At 35.3% G+C, this 22,595-nt stretch overlaps 2 protein-coding genes across 4 annotated transcripts in view; one reads left to right on the top strand and one right to left on the bottom strand.

Annotated features, from left to right (window-relative positions):
• LOC111059348 (hydrocephalus-inducing protein) overlaps positions 1 to 21,951 on the top strand; it is a 27,693-nt gene extending 5,742 nt beyond the window's left edge. The window contains exons 3-9 of one of the 2 annotated variants that reach the window (XM_039429414.1): positions 1,322 to 1,484; positions 9,694 to 9,844; positions 11,735 to 11,962; positions 13,430 to 13,657; positions 15,053 to 15,198; positions 20,929 to 21,109; positions 21,609 to 21,951. In XM_039429414.1, the coding sequence (XP_039285348.1) occupies positions 1,414 to 1,484; positions 9,694 to 9,844; positions 11,735 to 11,962; positions 13,430 to 13,657; positions 15,053 to 15,198; positions 20,929 to 21,109; positions 21,609 to 21,761 (1,158 nt within the window). In that variant the 5' untranslated portion in view covers positions 1,322 to 1,413 and the 3' untranslated portion in view covers positions 21,762 to 21,951. Of the gene's footprint in view, positions 1 to 1,321; positions 1,485 to 3,858; positions 4,223 to 9,693; positions 9,845 to 11,734; positions 11,963 to 13,429; positions 13,658 to 15,052; positions 15,199 to 20,928; positions 21,110 to 21,608 lie in introns of those variants that run through there. The other variant, XM_039429420.1, reaches the window with a different exon arrangement.
• LOC111059132 (ankyrin repeat domain-containing protein 26-like) overlaps positions 21,806 to 22,595 on the bottom strand; it is a 14,906-nt gene continuing 14,116 nt past the window's right edge. Inside the window, exon 8 of one of the 2 annotated variants that reach the window (XM_039429428.1) lies at positions 21,806 to 22,489. In XM_039429428.1, the coding sequence (XP_039285362.1) occupies positions 22,334 to 22,489 (156 nt within the window). In that variant the 3' untranslated portion in view covers positions 21,806 to 22,333. The remainder of the gene's footprint in view (positions 22,490 to 22,595) is intronic. The other variant, XM_039429435.1, reaches the window with a different exon arrangement.

Here is a 22,595-nt window from a genome sequence, read left to right as displayed (position 1 = left end):
TTGATGACTGAACCAGATGTAGAACACAATTCTAAACACATTTTGTTCAGTTTTATTTTCCCGTCAGACGCACCGTTTACGAGTAAATTGAGCCTAATGCTAGGACAGTCAAATTTTCATCCATCAATGATATGGCAGATGAAGCTATCAGTCTGGTTATAACTGAGGTATTACATGAAGTCTGGTAATTAATATGAGGATAAATAATTATTTATATACACAGCACAAAATTAGGAATCTCAATGCCTTTCATATAGAACTGGATAGTTAGGCTTCATTTTCCAACTTTCAAATGAAGAGCAGCTGGAATGGTGATTTCTTGTCGAGTGGAGTCGAGGGGATAGGTTGTCGTGACCGTAGACGACAGCTTGTACCCTCGTAAAAATATGCCATTGCCGTCTAGTTGTCCCCCCGACTACTTGACACCTACTGGACCGGAGGTGCCAACTAGTCATGACCGTAAACGACAACTTGACACCTTGCACCCTCGCGACAGGGTGTTCCCCCGACTAGTTGTCACCTCCTCAGAAAGGAGACAAGTAGACGGGTATGGCTCACGTCTACTTGTCCCTTAAAAACCGGTTTTAAAAGGGGACAAGTAGTCGGGGTGGCACCCAGTCGCGTACCCGACTATATAGTCCGAGAGATATTACTTTCAACATGAAGAGGGAAACCCAGTTTCTCCTTCCACAGTTTGTAGCATGATTGATTGATTGATTATCTGCCTTTATTAAAAACCTGGGAGGACAAAGTTAGGGCGCAGCCGGCCCTCTATTAGACGGGCTACACTTTGGTGTCACAAGACACGCGTCTTAAGACGCGTGTGGTGTCTTATCAAATTTCATGAGACATGCATGTCTTTTGCATGTCTTGTGATTTTCGGTTGTATTACAGACTGAGCATGAGCAGTGACAGAGTGCTCAGTGCTGGCAGTAGACAGTGGCTGGAGCGCATGCGCGGAATTATGTCTCGTGTGACATGTGTCGGTTCCGTGCGACACCTGTCCGATATACAGGCGATGCCTCGAACATCAGTCGCAAGCAGTGAGTAAGCTCTGATTTTACAACACAGGTTGGTTTCATATGCGACATGCCTCGGACATGAGATTGTCGTAGACATCATGTATACGACACCAGTGTGTAGCCCGCCTTACACTTGACCCTCCAATACAATTCTAAATAAAAACTAACAAAACATTGTACAACCAAAGACGATAAGATTAAGAAAATAAAATAATAAAGTAGCATGAACAGACTAGTGGAGAGGAGTAAGCATGCTGCGCACAATTGAATACTGACACAAGATTATCATTGTTTTTTAGGGAACTGTATTTTTTCCGTTCCTTGACGGCTCCTGTAAATTGTACCAATTGATTGGATCGGCTGGAAAGCCTGAAGCAGAATCATCGTTGGAATGAACATACCTTGCAAAACAAATACTGTTAAATCTCTACTTTTGAAAAATTGGCTGCCATTTTTACAAAGGTAAGAAAAATCGATTGAGAAAATTAATCCATTCTTGAAAATGTATTCGAAATGGCGGCTGATTGAAGTTTTGGTGTTTACTTGAAACTTCAATCAGCCGCCATTTTAGATACAAGTATCATAGAACATCTTTATTGATGTCATCTTTCTTGTTTTGGGAAGGCCTTCAAAATGATTTACTACACAATGGGTGTTTACATATAAATGTAAATAGGGGTTGTAAATGGGTGTTTATATTTGAGTTACAACCCCTCATTCTTTTAAAACTAAAACTTCAATCAGCAGCAATTTAGAATAGGCTACAAGAATCATAGAACTTTTTTATTGATGCCATCTCTCTTTAAAGAGGCCTTTAAAATAATATACCACACAATGGGTGTTTACATTTTTACAATATTCGAGTTTCAACCCCTTTTAGTCCCGTATTCACCAGAAAATAGAACTGAGTTCTACAGTCAGTTGAAACTTACTCAACAAAAAACTGTCAAAATAGGAATTCACCACAGCCGTTCTAGATCACGTGACCAGTCAAGGCTCGTTTGAAACTTACTCACCGATTTTGGCCGGTAAAACATCAGTTAACTGCAGAGAACAGTTGACTCCAGCAGTTGAATAGTTTTTGGTGAACTTGAGCCTTAATATTTTCTTACTTTTCCATCGTCTAGTTAAATCTAGTTATCAGTTCCAAATACTTAATTTCTACATTTATCTATTCCCTTATGAGGGGTTGAATTTCAGTTGTACTTCAAAATGTAGAATATTCGACCAATAACTTATCCTGAAAGTTACAGTATTATATCTACAACAGTCTCCACTTATTGAATGGTTCCCATACGTATGACTCACTGTGTATAAATCGATAGATATTAATTCTAGTATTTAAAAAAAGGAAGGAATGATACATTCATGTGAGCTAAGCCCAACAAGTGTGAGGCTGTCTATCCCTGTGTTGAGAACCCAGCCATGTGGAGGGCGTCTCACATTGTCACACTCTCAAGACTGGGTGCATACCCACAAAACTGGTCGATTTTCACCCCAATAGTAAGACTGGTATCCTCACAGAGAGAAACTGCTTCGGTCTACGCTATCTGGAGTAGAGAAGGCTGCATGGTCCCTACTTGATGAACCAATATGGAGAAGGAGTCTCTCTTCTCCTCATAATGTCAAGCATCATGAGTCCGGCTACTATCTACAGATAAACTGGAAAGTTGCCAAAACGTTTTCCATGGAATATATGGGTAACCGTCTAGTTTTCACCCTGACTACTTGACACCTGGTCATTTTGGCCATAGGCGACTACTTGTACCCTCGTAAAAATATACCATTGTCGTCAAGTTGTCCTCCCGATACAAGGTGCCAACTAGTCATGACCGTAAACGACAACTTGACACCTCAAACCCTCGCGTCAAGGTGTACCCCCACTAGTTGTCACCTCCTTAGAAAGGAGACAAATAGACGGGGATGGCTCACGTCTACATGACACCTTGCACGCTGGCGTCAAGGTGTCGCCCGGATTACTTGTCACCTACAAAGCACCAGTTGGCACAACTTACACCCCCGCGGCGTAGGAAGGAGGGATCAAGCAATTTTTATTAGTGTTTATGATGTAGAATTGAATTCTAAGCACTTTTGGTTCAATAACATTTTTCCATCAAACTCAAGGTTCAGGAGATATTCGCCGTCTTCGCTATTTTTAGAACAGATTTTTTCGAGTTGGTTGAAAACAAAAGAAAAATAAGCCCTTTTGATGACTGAACCAGATGTAGAACACAATTCTAAACACATTTTGTTCAGTTATATTTTCCCGTCAGACGCACCGTTTACGAGTAAATTGAGCCTAATGCTAGGACAGTCAAATTTTCATCCATCAATGATATGGCAAATGAGAGTTATTACTTTCAACATGAAGAGGGAAACCCAGTTTCTCCTTCCACAGCTTGTAGCATGATTGATTGATTGATTTGCTGCCTCTATTAAAAACCTGGGAGGACGAAGTTAGGGCGCAGCCGGCCCTCTATTAGACGGGCTACACTTCGGTGTCACAAGACACGCGTCTTAAGACGCGTGTCGTGTCTTATCAAGTTTCATGAGACATGCATGTCTCTGTCGCTTGTCGCATGTCTCGTGATTTTCGGTTGTATTACAGACTCAGCATGAGCAGTGACATAGTGCTCAGTGCTGGCAGTAGACAGTGGCTGGAGCGCATGCGCGGAATGATGTCTCGCGCGACATGTGTCGGTTCCTTGCGACACCTGTCCGGTACACAGGCGATGCCTCGAACATCAGTCGCAAGCAGTGAGTAAGCTCTGATTTTACAACACAGGTTGGTTTCATATGCGACATGCCTCGGGCATGAGATTTGTCGAAGACATCATGTCTACGACACCAGTGTGTAGCCCGCCTTACACTTGAACCTCCAATACAATTCTAAGTAAAAACTAACAAAACATTGTACAACCAAAAACGATAAGATTAAGAAAACAAAATAATAAAGTAGCATGGACAGACTAGTGGAGAGGAGTAAGCATGCTGCGCATAATTGAATACTGACACAAGATTATCATTGTTTTTTAGGGAACTGTATTTTTTCCGTTCCTTGACGGCTCCTGTAAATTGTACCAATTGATTGGATCGGCTGGAAAGCCTGAAGCAGAATCATCGTTGGAATGGAACATACCTTGCAAAACAAATACTGTTAAATCTCTACTTTTGAAAAATTGGCTGCCATTTTTACAAAGGTAAGAAAAATCGATTGAGAAAATTAATCCATTCTTGAAAATGTATTCGAAACCTGGTCTCCACTCGATAAGAAAAATCTGGTGTGGTACATTCACACAACTTTCCTTGCTCATTAAGCCTCATTCTTAAACGAGGATAATCTAGGGGAATAACATTATGCTGATTGGCGGCTAAATAATTTTATTAAAACTACGATTATACTATTGTTATTGTTTTCAGAGTACATTTTCCTTCGTTTGAATTATGAAATTTGAGAATTTTTTAAAAGTTGTCAAAACAGCTGTTCTACAAATAAAATATCGACGTGTGTTCTCTTGAATAAGCTGCTCTACCCACCTACCCCAAGTATGAGAAGGAGGTTACAAAGTAAATTTCTCAAGGATGGGGTGGACCCCCTGTTAGTTTCTCAGGTAGGAGACTCATGCTAGTTGATAGAGCTGATATATAACTATACAGGGTATGAATTTGAAAAAAATCGGTCAAGTCATTTTTGAGAAAATCGTGAAAAACTTAGTTTTTTAGTAATTATGCTCAATTGTAAGTTTCAACTATGTTAAAACTCTTTAACGACTCAATAACTTTTTCTGAGTTGACCGTTGTTATTGCACCATTTCGAATCTGTCTAATCCTCACATTTCCCGGCCTATCAACCCATACAAACTTGAAACCGTGCACTTTTTGTAGTGTTTTATCTTGAGCCAAAGTTTTTCTGTGGTTAACTGTCGTCAGACAAGTTAATAAATACAGGACACTCCTCAAATTCCTCATCTTGAAACCTGATGATGATCCGAGTGGAAAGACGTGTATCTGTATCTGTCACCTGTATCTTTCCGTCAAGCAAAAACCAGTGAAGCAAACCCATCTAACTAATTTGATACTCGGCGGTCGTTGGCTATCTTCCACATGTACCCGGTGCCAGCAGTCTATTATCTAGTGTCTATTGATTCGCACCAACAGCCCTCAAGTTGCCAACATCAAGTCTCTATAGTGAGGTCCACGTTATAATGATAGTGGATGAAGATAGAAGAATAGCTATGCCGATTCTCTGCATTATTTAATTATATTTCTACACTGTTTTTTTAATGAATAACGCTTTGCCTCTGCTTGGCTTCAATCGGTAGAGCATGAGAATTAAACTCTATAAAATCTGGTCGTGGTTTTCTGGGATACAATTTCGCTAAAGTCTTAATAGGCTCATTCAGGAGCTCTTGCAATAATTTAATACTGATAATTAACAAATATATATATGAGATTTGTACTCTATGGTATTGGGGAGTAAAAATGAATGGTACACCGTTAAAAATTTTGATACATATATTGAACGAATAATTTTAAAGTCAGATCAATATAGAAAATATATAGAGCAACAAAATATACAATAAAAACAAGAATAAATATATCAAGATAAAATATCACAGATCAGTACACTATTCTTCAACTCTATAGCACGAAACTTTACCATGTGCTTTTCAATTCATTGATAATATGCATTTATTTGCATGCAGCTTTGGTATCGACTTGCTGTTGCTTGTCGATTTAGATATATTATTTCATAAATCAGAGAATGATAAATTGACAAATCAATAATTATAAATATATTAATTTTCTATAATTTCCAGTAAATTTCTCAATAATAAATATATATTTCTCAGGGTGTAAGATTGGCACCTGATGGAAATAGATAAATCAATTTATCCAATGAACCAGAGCTACATTATATTATTACAAATTATTTTATAAAATCAATGATTGGGTGAACGTTAGTATTACAAGCTTAGAATTTAATATTCTTTTAATTGGTGTACTTTTGGATATATAAATTGACTCATTCCTATTCAATAAAGTATTTCTTATACCCTTTTAAGACTTGCGCAAGTTTTTTGTATTAATTTCTTAATATTTAAAATCTTTCCGACAAGCTAGCTTTTATTTTTATTTCACTCGAAGCATTGAGGGCGCCCGCCCTAATTTTATTTCGACTATGTATCACTCACATGCTGAATTTTTATAAGTTGCTGGCGGCAATCCGAAATTCCTGGTAGTCCTGGATTGTTGGTGGCCGAAGTCGTCTCCTCCAAGGGATTAAATAAATATTTGAATGACTTTCGCTTTAATACAGCATCACCAAGTCTTATAGAAAATTAATAATTGGATTTAAACTTTAAGTCTTTAAAAGGTACAATATAATAAAGAGTCTTGTGCTCTACAAATTTTGGTGACATTCCATGGTAGTGTCTGGCAGGCAAGTGGGTAGGTTCTACTTTTCTTTCCACAATTTTCATTTCCGACTTGCAAATTTACATAAATTTAAATAATTTGCTACTATGCCATTTAAAGGTTCAAATAGTTCGTGCCAATCTATTAAATTATTGCTTATATCATATATCTGATATTTTATATGTCCTCAGGCCATATCCAATACATAAACTGAACAGTAAAAATTTACAAAATCTTATCATTTTCAGAAATATATATAAATACATATGAATCGGCTCTCTATTGCCGCCCATCGATTACTACAACTTGATTGGTTCATGCAAATCCACTACAGTATACATGCACCTATGAACCTCCTACTTCCTTAATACTCTAATTTATTTTTATTTTGGGTTTTAAGTACATTTATTACATGCAGTATATTTTTATAAGATTTATAAGTTGTTTCTCACTTTATAACAATTAGCCATGTGCTTTTTTTAATTCCTCTAGTTGCATACCATTTAGTTACAATAAATTTCTGCCAAGGTGTCTGGCTAGATTTTACGTCATGCGACTTGATCGATCATTATGTCGCCGATCAATAGATATTTTACGCCTAACCTCAAATTTTCAATACTTGATATAGTATTATATAATAAATAACTTTCTATTTCTATACGGCTGTTCTAATTTTAGCCGTGATACCTGATATTATCTAATCTTTTAAAACGTTATCGCATTTGGCGATGCTAGACTATTATTCCACTTCAGACCTATAAATTTCTTTCAAATAGGGATTTTGTTTACCCATCCGTTTTTAATACGTTACAACTGTCAAAAACATAATTGGCATCATTGTGGACTTAGGAAAGGATAGTACCACCGGCTTTGTCGAATGATAGACAAGGATAGCAAAACCAAAGTTGGTCAAATACTGTCATTATAACGTGGACCTCATTATAGTGTTCTCATTGTTTACACAAGGGTATCCATATGTATCTCGAGTGTATTTTTCCTCCCATACTGATCAAGAGTGTCCACTTTATTATTCGGCAAGTCGACACTATTTTTGGACTTTTTGCAGCTTTATTTATTTAGCATATGGCAGATACACAACACATATAAAGCTCATGAGTCTCAAATGTCTACATATACACTATATTTTTTCAATTTCTTCAAGATGTTGTGTTGCAGCTGTGATAATTATATAATGTCTTGTTGAGTCTTCATTATTTTCTCCTGCATCGTTAATATTTCAGAAAAACTCGAGTTTATCCAAGCATGTTAAAGAGATTGCTCTAACCGTGATTGTCCTCCCAACATCTCACTCGTTAAATCAGATATATACTTCAAGCAGTGCAGCGAAGTTGTGTTTATTGTGTAGGATTTCTGATGTCAGAACAATATTCTTCACCGGTGTTTTGTCTACACTTCCGTTACGTTGGATCCGTATTTTAGTGACATAACGCTGACAACACCATGATTCTGGCTCTTAGAATCTCCAAATCAGCACTAATGCACTGTCCATGGTAAATTGGCCCCCTGTGGGTTGGGGGAGCATTGAATTGATTATCGTACTCAAGAATGTGTTGAAAACCAGAATTCACCCACAGCATCCATGCTTGTCGTAGGAGGCGACTAGAATGGACCTCAAGGCAACTCCAGAAGTGGCCTTGCCTTCAAACCCACGGGATCTGCCCCATCAGGGCAGTTTCGGAGGGGCAAAAAGAAAAACCCAAAACCAGAGATGGGTGAAACTCCAGGCACAAATGTGGGTCAAGAGGCTGAGTTGAAGGTGGCCGGGCGCCGGGCGCCCTAGAGGCAGTTTGGCGTCCCCTTTCTCAGCGGAAGGACCTACAAAATGGCCAGGAGTGGAACTCAAAGTAGGTCTCGAGGACTAATCAGTCTGAAGAGACTGCCAAGCATATCACACTGGATTGCGACAAGGATTACAACCAGGTGATGTTAGTATAGGGAAAAACCCCTGGTTCTTGTAAAGGACATAGGTATTGGTTTGCCTAACTAACATACTACTTGGGAACACAATAAGCTTCGGTTGACGTGTGGGGTTCTTTGAACCTTTGGATCCTTGAATCCGTCCCTTCAAAAACAATAAACAATGGTAAATTGACTTGCACTGTGTGCAAGAAATTTTGTCTTTACTCTGATGATGTTTTATGGTTTTATTTCAATAATATTGAAATGTCGGCATTTAGAATCAGCCCTCATCCAACATCTTTTGACAGACGTACTAAATGTAGGATGTAAACGCCAAACAGTTGGGAGGCGCTTCTCCTTCGGGCGATGATGCACATAATATGATGCACCTTGCAACAACCCTCTCATACATTCATGATCGGAACTGTTAAATTAACTCGATCAAACAGATGAGAGAGAGAAAAAACAATTAATAACATTAAACTTTGAAAACTTCATAGAGGCGCTGCAGAGAGAATTGAACTATTATTACATTGACAGCGATAAGATATCATCAGCTAATTTAGGGCGTCCGTTCATGAAAACATCCAACAATCAAATATGTCATAGTATTATCAACTTCATCGTCAGGTCACACTTGCCAGCCTCGTATCAGTATAAATATTGTAATAAATATATGATCATGAATAATATGATATTAGTTCGTCTAGCAGGCTAGTCGTGGCACTCGCTCATGTCGCGTCTCAATATGCGACCAGCCTTTGAGTAACGCTGGAGTGAGAAATAAATTACAAACTCATCTTATAAATAGAATATTTAATTTGCTCAGACACAGGTAAAGTAATATAAAAATCTACTGTAATAAATTACTTTTATTTTGGAACCAATATTGAAATTTCTATTGCTTTCCTATTCGTTGTTCTTATAATTCAAGATTGATCATCAGCAACTTCTACTATGCCTTCTGTTCATAATTTGCGTAGGCCTGCCATATAATGTTATTCTTTCTATTTTGAATTCATACGGTACCGTATTCATATTTTTCTGATCAAACACAAATATATTGTTTTCATTTTTTTTTTTTACTTTTTGTGTAGTTGAGAAGTTGATATTGTGGTAATTATTCATATTGAATGAAAAATTAAAATGAAAATTGTCAAAAAAAACACAGATTTATTGATGCTTGTAAATAAATTTCCAAGTATCAATAAATTTGTGGTTTTTTGACAATTTCTTAGTCTTTTTCATTCAATATTCATATTTATTCATGAGATTTTACTCATTTTAAGACCTAGGAACCTACGATGTAATTCAAATTGAGTTATTCATTCAGTTTCAGAAAGGAAATCAAACTTGTTAAAAGCTCAATTGCTGAGCCAATTTGCACAATGGATAGTAATCCACTGACCGAAGTTGGAAGTTTGCAGAAAAGACCTTACACTATGAACATATTTTGTTACCAGGAATGTTCTGTCCAATATGAAGTGAGTATCTCCACTAGAATTGTAATAAAATATTGCTATAGTGAGGTCCACGTTATAATGGCAGTGGAGAAAGATAGGAGAACAACGTTGCCGATCCTCTGTCTTGTTAATGCCTTCTATAGACGATAGCTGATACAGGTTTATTCATGTAATATTAACTGTTCATTCTCGATTAAAATAATCAATTATATTTTATCAAGCAAGAAATGATATTTTTCAATATCAGAATTTTCATAATCAATATAAAATATTTTGTTAATTATATTTCTACTTTGTTGAAAAACGGTATGGTTTCAGAGCAAAGCGAGAAAGAGATATCCGCTTTGTTGAATGAAAGTCAAGGATTGCAGTAGGTACTATTGCTAAGCAAACACTGCCATTATAACGTGGACCTCACTATAGTCATGAGTATGATATGAAAAAGGTGGTTGATGAGAATTAAACAAGAATTTGTTCTTCGTCTTTTTAAAATCTATGTAATAATTGAATATAAACATGATTATTAGTTCTATTATTGCTTATGCGTTTCTCTCTTTGAAAATTAGTAGTTTATACAACAGTTTTATAATGAGAGTCTTTAACGCTCGGGTTAGATATATAGTTAAGACACAAGAGAGCGAGCGTAGCGAGCAAACGCGTGTCTTGAAAATTTCACGAGTGCTTTAAAGACCATATAAAACTGTTGTATACACTATTAATTTTATCTACGACCTTTCAAGGAAAGTACTTATCACATTGCTGACTTGTAAAATGTTAGAAATCAACCAACTAACCTATCTTCATGGTAAAAAGATAAAATACCAATAGATAAAAATCTGGTGTGGCGCACTCACACAACTTTCCTTGCCGTTATGAAAATTGACCACCTAACGCTAGTGTACACGCGCATCTCGAGTCTACTATTCAAAGATCATAGCCAGCTGGTGACAGGACAATAACGCTGGATACACACGAGATCTGCTATCTCTTCATAGTGAATGATTTAATAGAATCAACAGTTGCCAACAGTTTGCAATTGAATAATCACATTCTCTAAAATTTCAAGCTTATTTTCAATTTTAGGTGAAAATGTTTCTGAACATTAATTGTAGAGATTTTCATGCTCAATCTTTTCCACTTAAACTTTTTTGTTTAGATTGTATCTGGAGCGTGATAATTGGGAATCCAAAATCGAACTTTGCATAGATGGGGCGGAGCTCCTGAAATTTCTACAGATATGGGACTTGTGCCAGTTGATGGAGCTTATCAATGACTATTCCAAGTATAAATCTGATCAAAATCGTTGGAGCCGTATTCGAGAAAATCGCGAAAAACCCTGTTTTTGACAACATTTTCGCCATTTTAGCCGCCATCTTGAATTTCATTTGATCGAAATTGTTCGTGTCGGATCCTTATAGTGTGAGGACCTCAAGTTCCAAATATCAAGTCATTCCGTTAATTGGGTGATGAGACACACACACACACACACACACACACACATACAGACCAATACCCAAAAACCTCTTTTTTAGATTCAGAGGACCTTGAAACGTATAGAAATTTGGGTACCTTAATTTTTTTCGGAAAGCAATACTTACCTTGCCCTATGGTAATAGGGCAAGGAAAGTAAAAAGCTAATCAGAGAGAGAGAGAGTGAACAGTAAACTTTAAAAACATGAAAACAAGAAACTGAAAACATTACGTATCGAAACGTATTGCTAAACTGAGAATTTGATGAACTGATATCGACAAACTAAAAACATGACGTATTGAAACCTTGCTAAACTGAAAACTCGACAAAATGAGAGCTGTACAAACTGAAAACTTGATAAACTGAAGACTAGATGAACTAAAAACTTGAAACCTTGATAGCATAAGTTTGAAATCACAATAAAAATGTATGTGTTTCAGATTGCCTTTCATAACGATACGTCATCAGAATACATTTGGTATTCAGTTTCGATAAGATTCGAGCCTTGTCCTGTTCTTGAGAGGTTCTCACTCACAACAAAGGTGCGACAGGACGTCTACTTAGAAATAACTCTTGTCAGGAAACTTCCAAGTTCTGCGTCCTTTCGTTTAGCGGAAGCGATTGATTCTATCCATACAGAACCTGTAAGCTTCAATGCTGGTGATGAGGTATGTTCACTCATATCCTGTGTAAATTCAATCAATAGATATTATAGAAATTTATCTTTAAATAAATAATATTTTTCTACCAAAAGTATTTTTTAATATACCGTAGCCTATATTTACTCATAAATGCTACTGAATATTAAGGTACCTATATTAATTGTTCTTGATCAAGCTCCATCAAATCTCAGAAAAATTTAATTTTAAACTGCGTCGAAGGTGTAGAAGTTCTAAAATCGGTTTTAGAAGTTATAAAAGTAAATCATAATACAGTAGAACATTTTTAATCCGTATCCTCCTGACTCGGAAGTCGGAAGTCCGGACACACTTGTTATACAGCGTTCCGATCCGACTCCTGTCCAATTTTCCAGTGGGTGAGGTATAGTGACATCCACGTTATAATGGCAGTATTTGATTGGCAATGGTATTGCTATCCTTGTCTATCATTCAACAAAGCGGATAGCGCTATCTCTTCCTCGCTTTGCTCTGTTGCCAGATCGTCTTTTAACAATGAGAAATTAATTAACAAAATATTTCATCTTCATTATGATATTATTGAAAAATACAATTTCTTGCTTAATAGAATATAATTGATTATTTTAAACGAGAATGGACAGTTCACAAGACAGAGGATCGGCAACGTTGATTTCCTATCCTTCTCCACTGCCATTATAACGTGGACCATAGAACAGGTCATATGAAGAACTAGTGAGGCTTGCCGCATCCGAGTTCGTTGTCTATTCCGCTGTCATACAGTCGTCCGGCAGTATGATCGGACCGGTGCTATGTGTCCCCATCACAGCTTTACCCGGATCGATTTTTAACTGTGGTCGAAACATTCTTAGTTTAGTTTTTGTTTACATTGCAATGTGTAAAAATTATGTGATTGTGAAAGTACTGTGTTTTCTAAATAGAGAAGTCTTCGATTTGTTTAGTAGTTCATTTATTTCTTGTATGTTTCCCCCATTCACCGGTTAACCCAGATTTTCTTGTACCAGTTAGTTACTCCGAGCTTTCGAGGTTCTACTGTACTGTACTTAATTGTAGAAAACATCCCCAGCTTCCCAGATAATCATCAAAATCAAGACAAAATTACTGACTACGTGAGTTAACTATTTATTCCTTGATGATGATTTTTCAATGCCAGCTGAAATACTGTAATATAGAGAATTAGGCCCGCCGCAAAGTAGACCCACGCTAATCCACGAAAAGCAACCTTGTGAAATCAGTTCCAGAAATGAACGATCACTTCTTTCCTAGGGTTGATTCAACAAGCAAGCAGTTCATTTGAAACAATTTATTCTGCAATCTAGGGGCCACATTATGTTAACACTACGTTTACTAAACCACGTTTACTTGTAGATATGGTTACATTTATCATAGTGGGTTTCATACGGGGTTTAAAAGAACTTCTGACTTTAAATCGAGTATTTCCATACGGGCCTTAATAATGCACATGGTTTTCTTTTGCAGGCCAGAATAGCTGTGAGGTACTTTCCACTTTTTATCGAGAACGAAAGAATCTGTACTCTGAAAATTCATAGTCCTGAACTTGGAGAATTCGTCTATTCGTTGATTTTGTCAGCAAACGAACCATTATCTGAGGAAGCTGTTACTATCACAACAGAAATCGGTAGCTCTGTTAGATTGTCTTTGCCTGTGATGAACCATTCCAATGAAACTTGCAATTTCAGCTACAAGGTATTAAAAGAGAGAATATATTACAATATTAACATATATAAATGTTAATGTTATAATTAGAAGGCCCGGGTTCGAATCCCGCCCCGGACAAGATATTTTTCTCGGGCCACTCCCGTGTTTCGGATGGACACATTGAATCGTCGGTCCCGACTGCCTAATAACAGTCGTTAGGTCATGTCAGAGGCCTTGAAATTGATCAGGTGCGACCTGTAAACTCTGATACCAAACCTGAGCCAGCCAGGCTTCTCGATATTATTATTACTATTAATTTCAATATAGATGATAATCTACTTTTACAAATTATTGCTATCAAAGATAGATACTATTTGAAACTGTATTTCGATAGGATTCATAAAAAATGAATTTAATGTTATTTTTATTCAAATAAATGTAATACACTGTATTGCCCACAATAGATAATCTTTCTCAATTTAATCGATGCATACTTTTTCACCTTGTGTTGTATATACAGGGTGCCCCACCAAGGTTGTAACAGCCGTTGATCATAGATTCTACTCGACATTTCTGACAAAAAATGTTCAGTAAACTTTTTTTCCTATCGGCCTTAGTTTTCGAGTTATATAGATTTTTCGATATTCTCAGAATATGCCTACTTCCGGTCATTAAATACTCAATAAGTCGAAAACTACTGGTCGAATTTCAATTTTAAGGGTATTGTTGGAAAGAGAAAAACATTTCAAACAAGATTAATGTAATTTTATTTGTTGTAAGATATTTCGTAGTTTTTTATCAGAGATTAAACTTGGAAAATGCTATTCTTCAGTGATTTCACCCTAGCATCACCATTTGATGCATGCTGTTTGTGAATTTCCTCATTTTGAAGGTGTTCATTCCAGATATTAGCAGTTTTTAACACTTTATCATGGAACTTGCCTTTTCGAATTTATACACATTCGAAAGCTTATGAAATGAAGAAGTTTTTGAAATATTGAAACCACTATAATTACCCGGAGAAAACCCGAGAAAAATCGGTTTGAAATTTCACTTTGAATTTGAAGAATAGCATTTTTCAAGTTTAATCTCTAATAGAAAACTACAAAATATCTTACAACAAATAAAATTACATTAATCTTGTTTGAAATGTTTTTCTATTTCCAAAATACCCTTGAAATTGAGATTCGACCAGTAGTTTTCGAGTTATTGAGTATTTAATGACCGGAAATAGGCATATTCTGAGAATATCGAAAAATCTATATATCTCGAAAACTAAGGTCGATAGGAAAAAGTTTTACTGATCACTTTTTGTCAGAAGTTTCGAGTAGAGTCTATGGTCAACGACTGTTACAACCTTGGTGGGACACTCTGTATAATCTATGCTATTTTTGCTTTCATATTATTTCTGTTTCTTTGCTTAATCAAATGATCTATTGGCAGAACTCACATCCATATTTCAAATGTGAGAAAGATGTTGTTGCTAAACCGGGTCAAAAAGTGCACCTGCAATTGGAGTTTGAGCCTGAGTGTATTGGAAAAATTAAGACCCAACTCGAAGTCAGCTCTAAATCGGCAGGCATTTTCAGGTCAGTAGCGTTCTCTGCTTTACGTCATATTCTATTATTTATATCATTTCTATATAACTAATACGGTAGTTTATAGTTATTTGTGCAACTAGTGTGCAAAGTGACAGTTTGCTGCACCGAAAGAAATGTTTACGCCCGAGCCATAGGCGAGGGCGGAATTGTTTCTTGAGTGCAGCAGAGGAACTTTGCGCACGTATTTCACATTAAATTTTTCCTACAGTTACCATTGAATATGAAAAGTAGGTAATTATGGGTAAAATGATGGCTGAAATCCATCAAATGTTTGTGTGTGTGATGCTGATATTTATTTATTTATTTATTCATTTTCTTTACATACAAAGGCTCACAGAGATCCATAAAGAGCCTTATTTACACAATTAAATGAAACAACAATTCAACTTATATACATTTTGAAATAAAGTAAATAAAGAAAAAAAGCACTTACACAGTTGAAATAATCAAATTAATTACATTCATATAAAGAAAAATGTAAAAAAAGCATTTACTCAGAATAATCAAATTAATTTCATTATTATAAAGAAAAATGTGAAAAGAATGAAAGTAAAACAATCCTTTCCAAAGATTCTAGAGGAAAATACAATTAAAAAAAAACTATTTAAAGATTACGAGAAAGAAAATAATAACTAATAAAAAAAAGCTAAGTAAACAGAAAAAGAAAAGTCTTAAACTAGGAGAGTTCCAGCCAGAGTTTACAAAACAAATCATCTCAAAAACGAGCGTCTTATGATAGATTCAGTTCACAATGTTTCTTATATTCATTGAATGAGTTCGAAAAAGGATCAATGTGTTCATTCAAGCTATTAAACAGTCGTAAGGTTTTATAAAGGAATGAGTTGTAATGATGGTTTGTTCTAGCAAAGGGAATCTCAAACAATATATTCCTTCTAGGTCTTGCATATGGTACACTGAAATTAATTAGGCTGATAAAATATGGTAAATGGACGTTATGATTCAAGATATTATATAACAGCAATAGGGCATTCAATGATCTCCGCACCTGCAATGACCGGATATTAAATAAGGATCTCAATTCACTAGTTGGGAAATTGAATGGACAGAACATACGGAATTTCTTGATGAAAAGGTGTCTTAGAAATCTATTTTGAATCTTCTCAATTTCGTAGCTATCAGTTACATTAGCAGGACCCCACACCATAGATGCATACTCAAGTTTACTCCGTACCAGTGCATTAAACAGTTTTATACTTACATCACAACTAGTAAAAGGTTTTGAATTACGAAGTATAAAACCAAGTAGCCTATTAGCACTGCTAAGAACGTGATTAAATTGGTCTTTAAAATCAAGAGTCGAGTCCATCAACACTCCAAGATCTCGAATGCTATTGACATACTCTAGATTGATGCCTGCTAATGAGTAAGCGTAGCGATCATAATTCCTCTGTCTCGTGTAAACCATAAACTTGGTTTTTGAGATATTTAATTTTAGTTTATTTCTATGACACCATAGATGGACTCTATCAAGATCCTGTTGTAACTGAGCACAATCTTCAACACTCCTTATTAATTTATACAATTTTACATCATCTGCAAACACTAGGATCCTGGATGCAATAATGCAATCGGGAAGATCGTTTATTAAGAGTAAAAACAAAAGAGGCCCAAGATTCGATCCCTGAGGGACACCTGATGTATTTGCATAGTCAGCAGATTTGTAGCTATTGAAATGTATGTGTGAAAATCTATCAAATAGGTAGCTGCGGAAAAATTTGATCAAATCAGTTGAAAAGCCATAAGTAACTAACTTTTCCAATAAAACTTCAAAATTAACTGAATTGAAAGCTTTACTGAAATCGAGATAAATCACGTCTACCCGATCCTGACTATCTAATTTAGAAGAGACAAATTGAGTAAATGTTAACAGATTACTTACAGTAGACCTTAGGGGCATGAAACCATGTTGGAAAGGTGATATGACGTGTTTTACATGATTGAATACTATATTATATAAAATAGATTCAAATACTTTGTCAGGTGCATCCAATATATTAATAACAACCTTAATTCATTTGAAAATTAATAATCCAATTGTAGTTGAAAATTCTCAGCCAAAGTTCTCATTTTTATTCATTCAAGAATCAGAAAAAATACAGATAGAACAAAAAATTCGCATTCAAAATACACGCCAACAGCTCATTGGGATGGCTGAACCGACAAGCGCGCGACCTAGCGGGAACAATCGTACCTAACTTCGTTTCATTTAGCTAAAAACAGTATTCAGATATTTAGACTTATGCTTAACTAAAATTACCGAAAAATACAATAAGTAAATTAAAAAATATTTATAAAATAACATAGAAAACAGAAAATTTTATTGCAGTATATTCGAATGTTATTCTATTAATTTTATTGACATGGATTTCGAACGGTAATTATTTAACCTGAAAATTCGAATTTCATAATGTGTGTTTGCTACATTCTCATTGCTTGGAGTTGAAATAATTATTACTGTCAATAGAAAAGAAACATTATTTATTATTAAATGATGAGAAGTTATTATTTAATTATGATTTAGATAAACATTATTATTGTTTTGGATTTCTAGATTGGGATTTTATCATAAATATGAAGTCATAAATATGAATTGATGATTCTTATCTAACCACAGACATTGTTACCAACTTAATTTTTATTTTCCTGCACTGGTGCTCCATATAACCTACTAACTATTTTGCGTTGTCATGCTGCAAATCTGGAGTACACAAAGTAATACTTTGCGCACTAGAACGGAAAAAAAATTCTTTGCAGCCTGCAATCAGTGCAGAAATGGTCACTTTTCACGGTATCTGTGGGAAAAATAGAATTCTTATTCAATTTCTCTAATTATTTTACTTGTGGCAATTCATCATAGCTCACAAGCCACAGCTTTGGTTATTCATCAAAAACTGCACCATACTCTGACACCAGACCTGAGCCAGCCAGGTCACTCGATATTATTATTATCATCATAATCTATACAGTGATACTTGAAACAAGTTGTGACAATTGGATAAGTGGTGCATATTACATCCATTAATTCTTTTGGTTTTTGGGGTAAAATAAATTAGACGGGGCTGCGCTACCTGTGCACTGGGCTATTGTCCCAAAAAGGTGCATCCTCTAACTCTCGACTAGCATTCTTTATTGTCCTCTGATTCCGCTTCATTATTCTCATTAGTGGCCCCGTGTGCTTTCTTGAAGGCAATTCTAGCTGGTAGCCGGTAACGCCAACTTATCTATTACTTTGCATCTTACATCTGTTATTTGTATTTTCTGCAATAATTATTGAATGTTAATCAGTGATCAAGTACTTGTAATTATTGTACTAGTAGCTCTGTGAACAGTAGACCTCACGCAGTATTCTCATCCACAAGTACCTGATTGAAACTATAGACCATATGGACATACAGCAATAGACTGGCTTCTCCACACATCTGTGTAATCACTTCTCAGCTGATTTATGATGAATAATTGTATAGTCTGATTTTTACTTTAATATTGGCGTATGAAGGAGGCTCCTTTTCCTTTTACATCATCCTTGAAATGCAAAATTTCCAAAAACCTTGTATATACGTCGACGCGCAATCAAAAAAGGAACATACCTGTCAAATTTCATGAAAATCTATTACCGCGTTTCGCCGTAAATGCGCAACATATAAACATTTAAACATTAAGAGAAACGCCAAACCGTCGACTTGAATCTTAGACCTCACTTCGCTCGGTCAATTATTCCCAATGGCTCATTTGATGAACTCAACTTGCTCACAAACTATATACCAACTGCTGCAAGACCAACTTGATTACATACAATTCAATACTTATTGACCTACGATTTTTTGGCGTCCTTTAAAATTTTATCAGATTGAACACAACTTAGCAAACATATGATGTGTTGTCAAGTCCCATTCAATCTCGTAGAATTTATAAGGACGGCTAACAAATGTACGTCCAAAACTCGATGTGAGCTTTACACACCACGTACGTTTGACTAAATGTGTACTTGTCATCGATAGTAATGTGTGTGTTTATCCAATCACTGTATGCTACCACTGGTTTACAGCTGAAAGTGCCTTCAAGTAACCACACTGGTCCTCCAATATATTGCTCGGAGTGGAAACCTTAACAATAGACCACGAAAATGTCGAAATTCAATAACAATAGGTGACCATTGAAGGGTTTCTAGAACTTATACCTGTCCATCCATTGTTTTCGGCGGCCCCGTCTCATTTCTTTAACCCGGTTTTTGTATTAGAAGAGTTACTTGAAATGATTTTTTATAAATACTTTCAGAAAAAGATGTACTCACTTCCAGCCTATTAAAGATAATACCTTTTTAGTACTTATAACTTTATCCCATTTGGGGTCGTTAAAGATGGCCTGCTTCTAGCCCATTAAAGATGATACTTTTTTGGTACCCTATTACCCATACTGTAGCTCATTCAGGGTCGCTTTCTCCAAAGTTGTTTCAACCAATAGAATAAATTGTATTCTAGGTACCTTGGTTTCAACTATTAAAACCGTTTAATCAATTTATGGTCATGTTTCAATTTAGTCAGCTGATGGTTTGTTTTAACTAGAATGTAAGTATCAACTGTGTTGGAGAAAGCGACACTTAGAGCTTGTTCACATGACAGCGACTTACGCTCGGTTGTCGCGCGGTTGGCAAGTCGCTACACATGCCTCGTACACATGACAGCGATTCATGAGCGGTTTGCCCTAGGTTAATACTAGGCAAAGGCTGAAATTAAACTTTCTACTGGTGATAATTTTCAAAGTTTTTCGATTTTTATATCATCAAGCTATCAAAATGGAAAAGTTTTCTCAGAAAAACATTTTTTCGGATCATTACTTTTTGAGATATGAGCGCCTAAAGTTTAAATTTTTCGAACAGAAAATTTCAAATACGGTAAGAGATTTGGAAGATGAATTCTGCATGGTATCGTTGATTGAATAAAACCAAAATTTTCTGAAAATGTCAATTTTTGAGAAAGCTATTCAATTTACAAAAAAATGACCAAAAATAGCTCATTATGTACCCAAATAACCTAAAAGATTATGTTTTACTGGGGGAGATTGAGTTTATAATTGAGTTTATATGTTATACTTTTAAAAAATTGTTTCAACAATAAAAAATCAATTGACAATCAATGCAGTTGCCATGAAAGTGTAAGCAAATACAATCAATATAAAATTAAAAAATGAAATTTTTTTTTATTTGTCCAAGTTATAGCTGTTTGAATTTTAGTGTCCTAACGTGGGCTAGTTTACCCTACTATGAAATATGATCCTCTACAAACTAACTTACTAACTGAATTGAAAATAGTAAAAGAATAAATATTGTAATTGAACTGAAATTGTAATAGAATGTACACTATGTGAACTGCTCTGCTCGAAACCGCTCGGTTGACTGAAGACATGTGTACGCTCTCATGCCTGCTCTAGTATATCGAATCGCCCGGCAACCGAGCGGTTTGCCACGGCGATTCGCCGGCGACTACTCAAACCGAGCGTTGCATGTGTACGGCACCATGTGTTTCCCTATACCTAGCAACCGCTCGGTTGGTCAACCGCGCGACAACCGAGCGTAAATTGCTGTCATGTGAACAGGCTGTTAGTATCAAATAAAATGAGAATTAATCAGTAAAATATTGACTGGATAGTTATAATAAAATTGCTTCTCTCATATTCCTATTGGAACTCTGATTTTTCCAGGTTCCCTGTGACTGCTTACTGTACCAAACCTGCTCCCAAAGGGCCGCTATTTATAAGTTCTAACAAAAACACACTAGTGCTTGTAAAAAATGTTTTTGGTTCCCGTCAAGCATTCACATGGACTATTGACAATGAGAACTTCATTGTTCGGACCTCAAAACAAAATATCAAACCAAGTGAGGTAATAATCATAATTTATGTGATTGCCAATGAATTACAACCAGAGGAGTTTATTCTTACAATTACTTATTAATTATAGTTGAAAATAATCACTCAGTGTTCTTTTTTAAACGTTTTTTTATATAAAATACAATAGTTTCAGATGTTCAATCAATTTTCAAGTTTTTATTAAAATTTCAATCCATTTTCAAGTTAAGAAAACCTTGAAAATGGATTGAACATCCGAAATTAGTTATTGTATTTTCTTGAAGAATTCAAAAATATTTATTATATAAATCTTCAAAAATTCAAAATAGGCCTATAACCATCCTCGGTAAATGAAGAAACAATATGCAAAATTTAAAATTAATCAGTCCAGTAGTTTAGACGTATGATTGGTCTTTCGTAAATTTCCTATCCCATACGATTATAAACCAGTTCTTTCCTTTATTATATTATAGCTTATAAATTGATATCAATATATTATCTCGAATATTCATGTGATGAAAACTCGTTTCCAGCATCTCGAATTAGCGATTGGTTTGAAGATTCAAAATGAGCAAACTGTGAAAAATATTCATCCACAAATACCTATTACTGGAAAACTTGTTATCAGTTGTGAAGAACTTGGTATTGACTGGATTTTCTACTTGAGAAACGGCAATGAAGAATAAATTGACTATTACAAAGACAAACGAATAAATAAGAAGTGCTTTTTACTTGAAATTGTAAATTATATTCTGTGAACACTGTCTGGTGGATAATAACTTTTTTCGATTGTCAAGGATGTTACGCGCAATTAAGAAATTGCAAGGATATTATTTAGTTGTCTGTTGACATAAAATTAAATAAAAATATCTTGTTGACGATTTTTTAAATGCTAAATTTCTACATTCTATAAAATAAACGGAAACATGTTTTACATGAGATTGGACACAAAATTACAGAAAATTACAAAGACACAAAATTAATTATTATAAGTACTGTAAATTACAAAAACACAAAATTGATTATTATAAGTACAGTCAGTAAATTACAAAAAAAAAAAACGTTTCATACTGCATAAGCCTAATTTGAGTATTAAAATTTGTACTCTAATGACTATGAAAAATTGGCAAACTGCAACTGGACTAGACTATAAAACTATTAGAAACTCTTTGGCTAGTAGTAAAGTTGTTAACTATTTCTATAATTTCAAGTTGCAATTTGAATATCGAAAGGCAATTTCCTCTTACTGGCTACTAATTTACTGTTGCGATAATTTATTGATCAATGCATCGAAAGTGTCCTCTATAATTTGAGAAATAGAACCGAAATAGGAATCCATGCTTTCATTGCAAGATAATTGAAATAATTGTTCTTGGTCAGGCATTTCCACTTCTTCGCTGTCCAGATATGTTCTCTGAAAACCATATCAGGCGTTATTATCAAATTGAGGGGGACAACTGTATAGGAGTATAGTAATAACAAGAATTGTTATGAATTTCTTTAAAAAATGATAGTATCAT

Source organism: Nilaparvata lugens, chromosome 1 (genome assembly GCF_014356525.2).
Source record: "Nilaparvata lugens isolate BPH chromosome 1, ASM1435652v1, whole genome shotgun sequence".
Lineage (NCBI taxonomy): Eukaryota > Metazoa > Arthropoda > Insecta > Hemiptera > Delphacidae > Nilaparvata > Nilaparvata lugens.
This window is presented reverse-complemented; position numbering and strand designations above follow the sequence as displayed.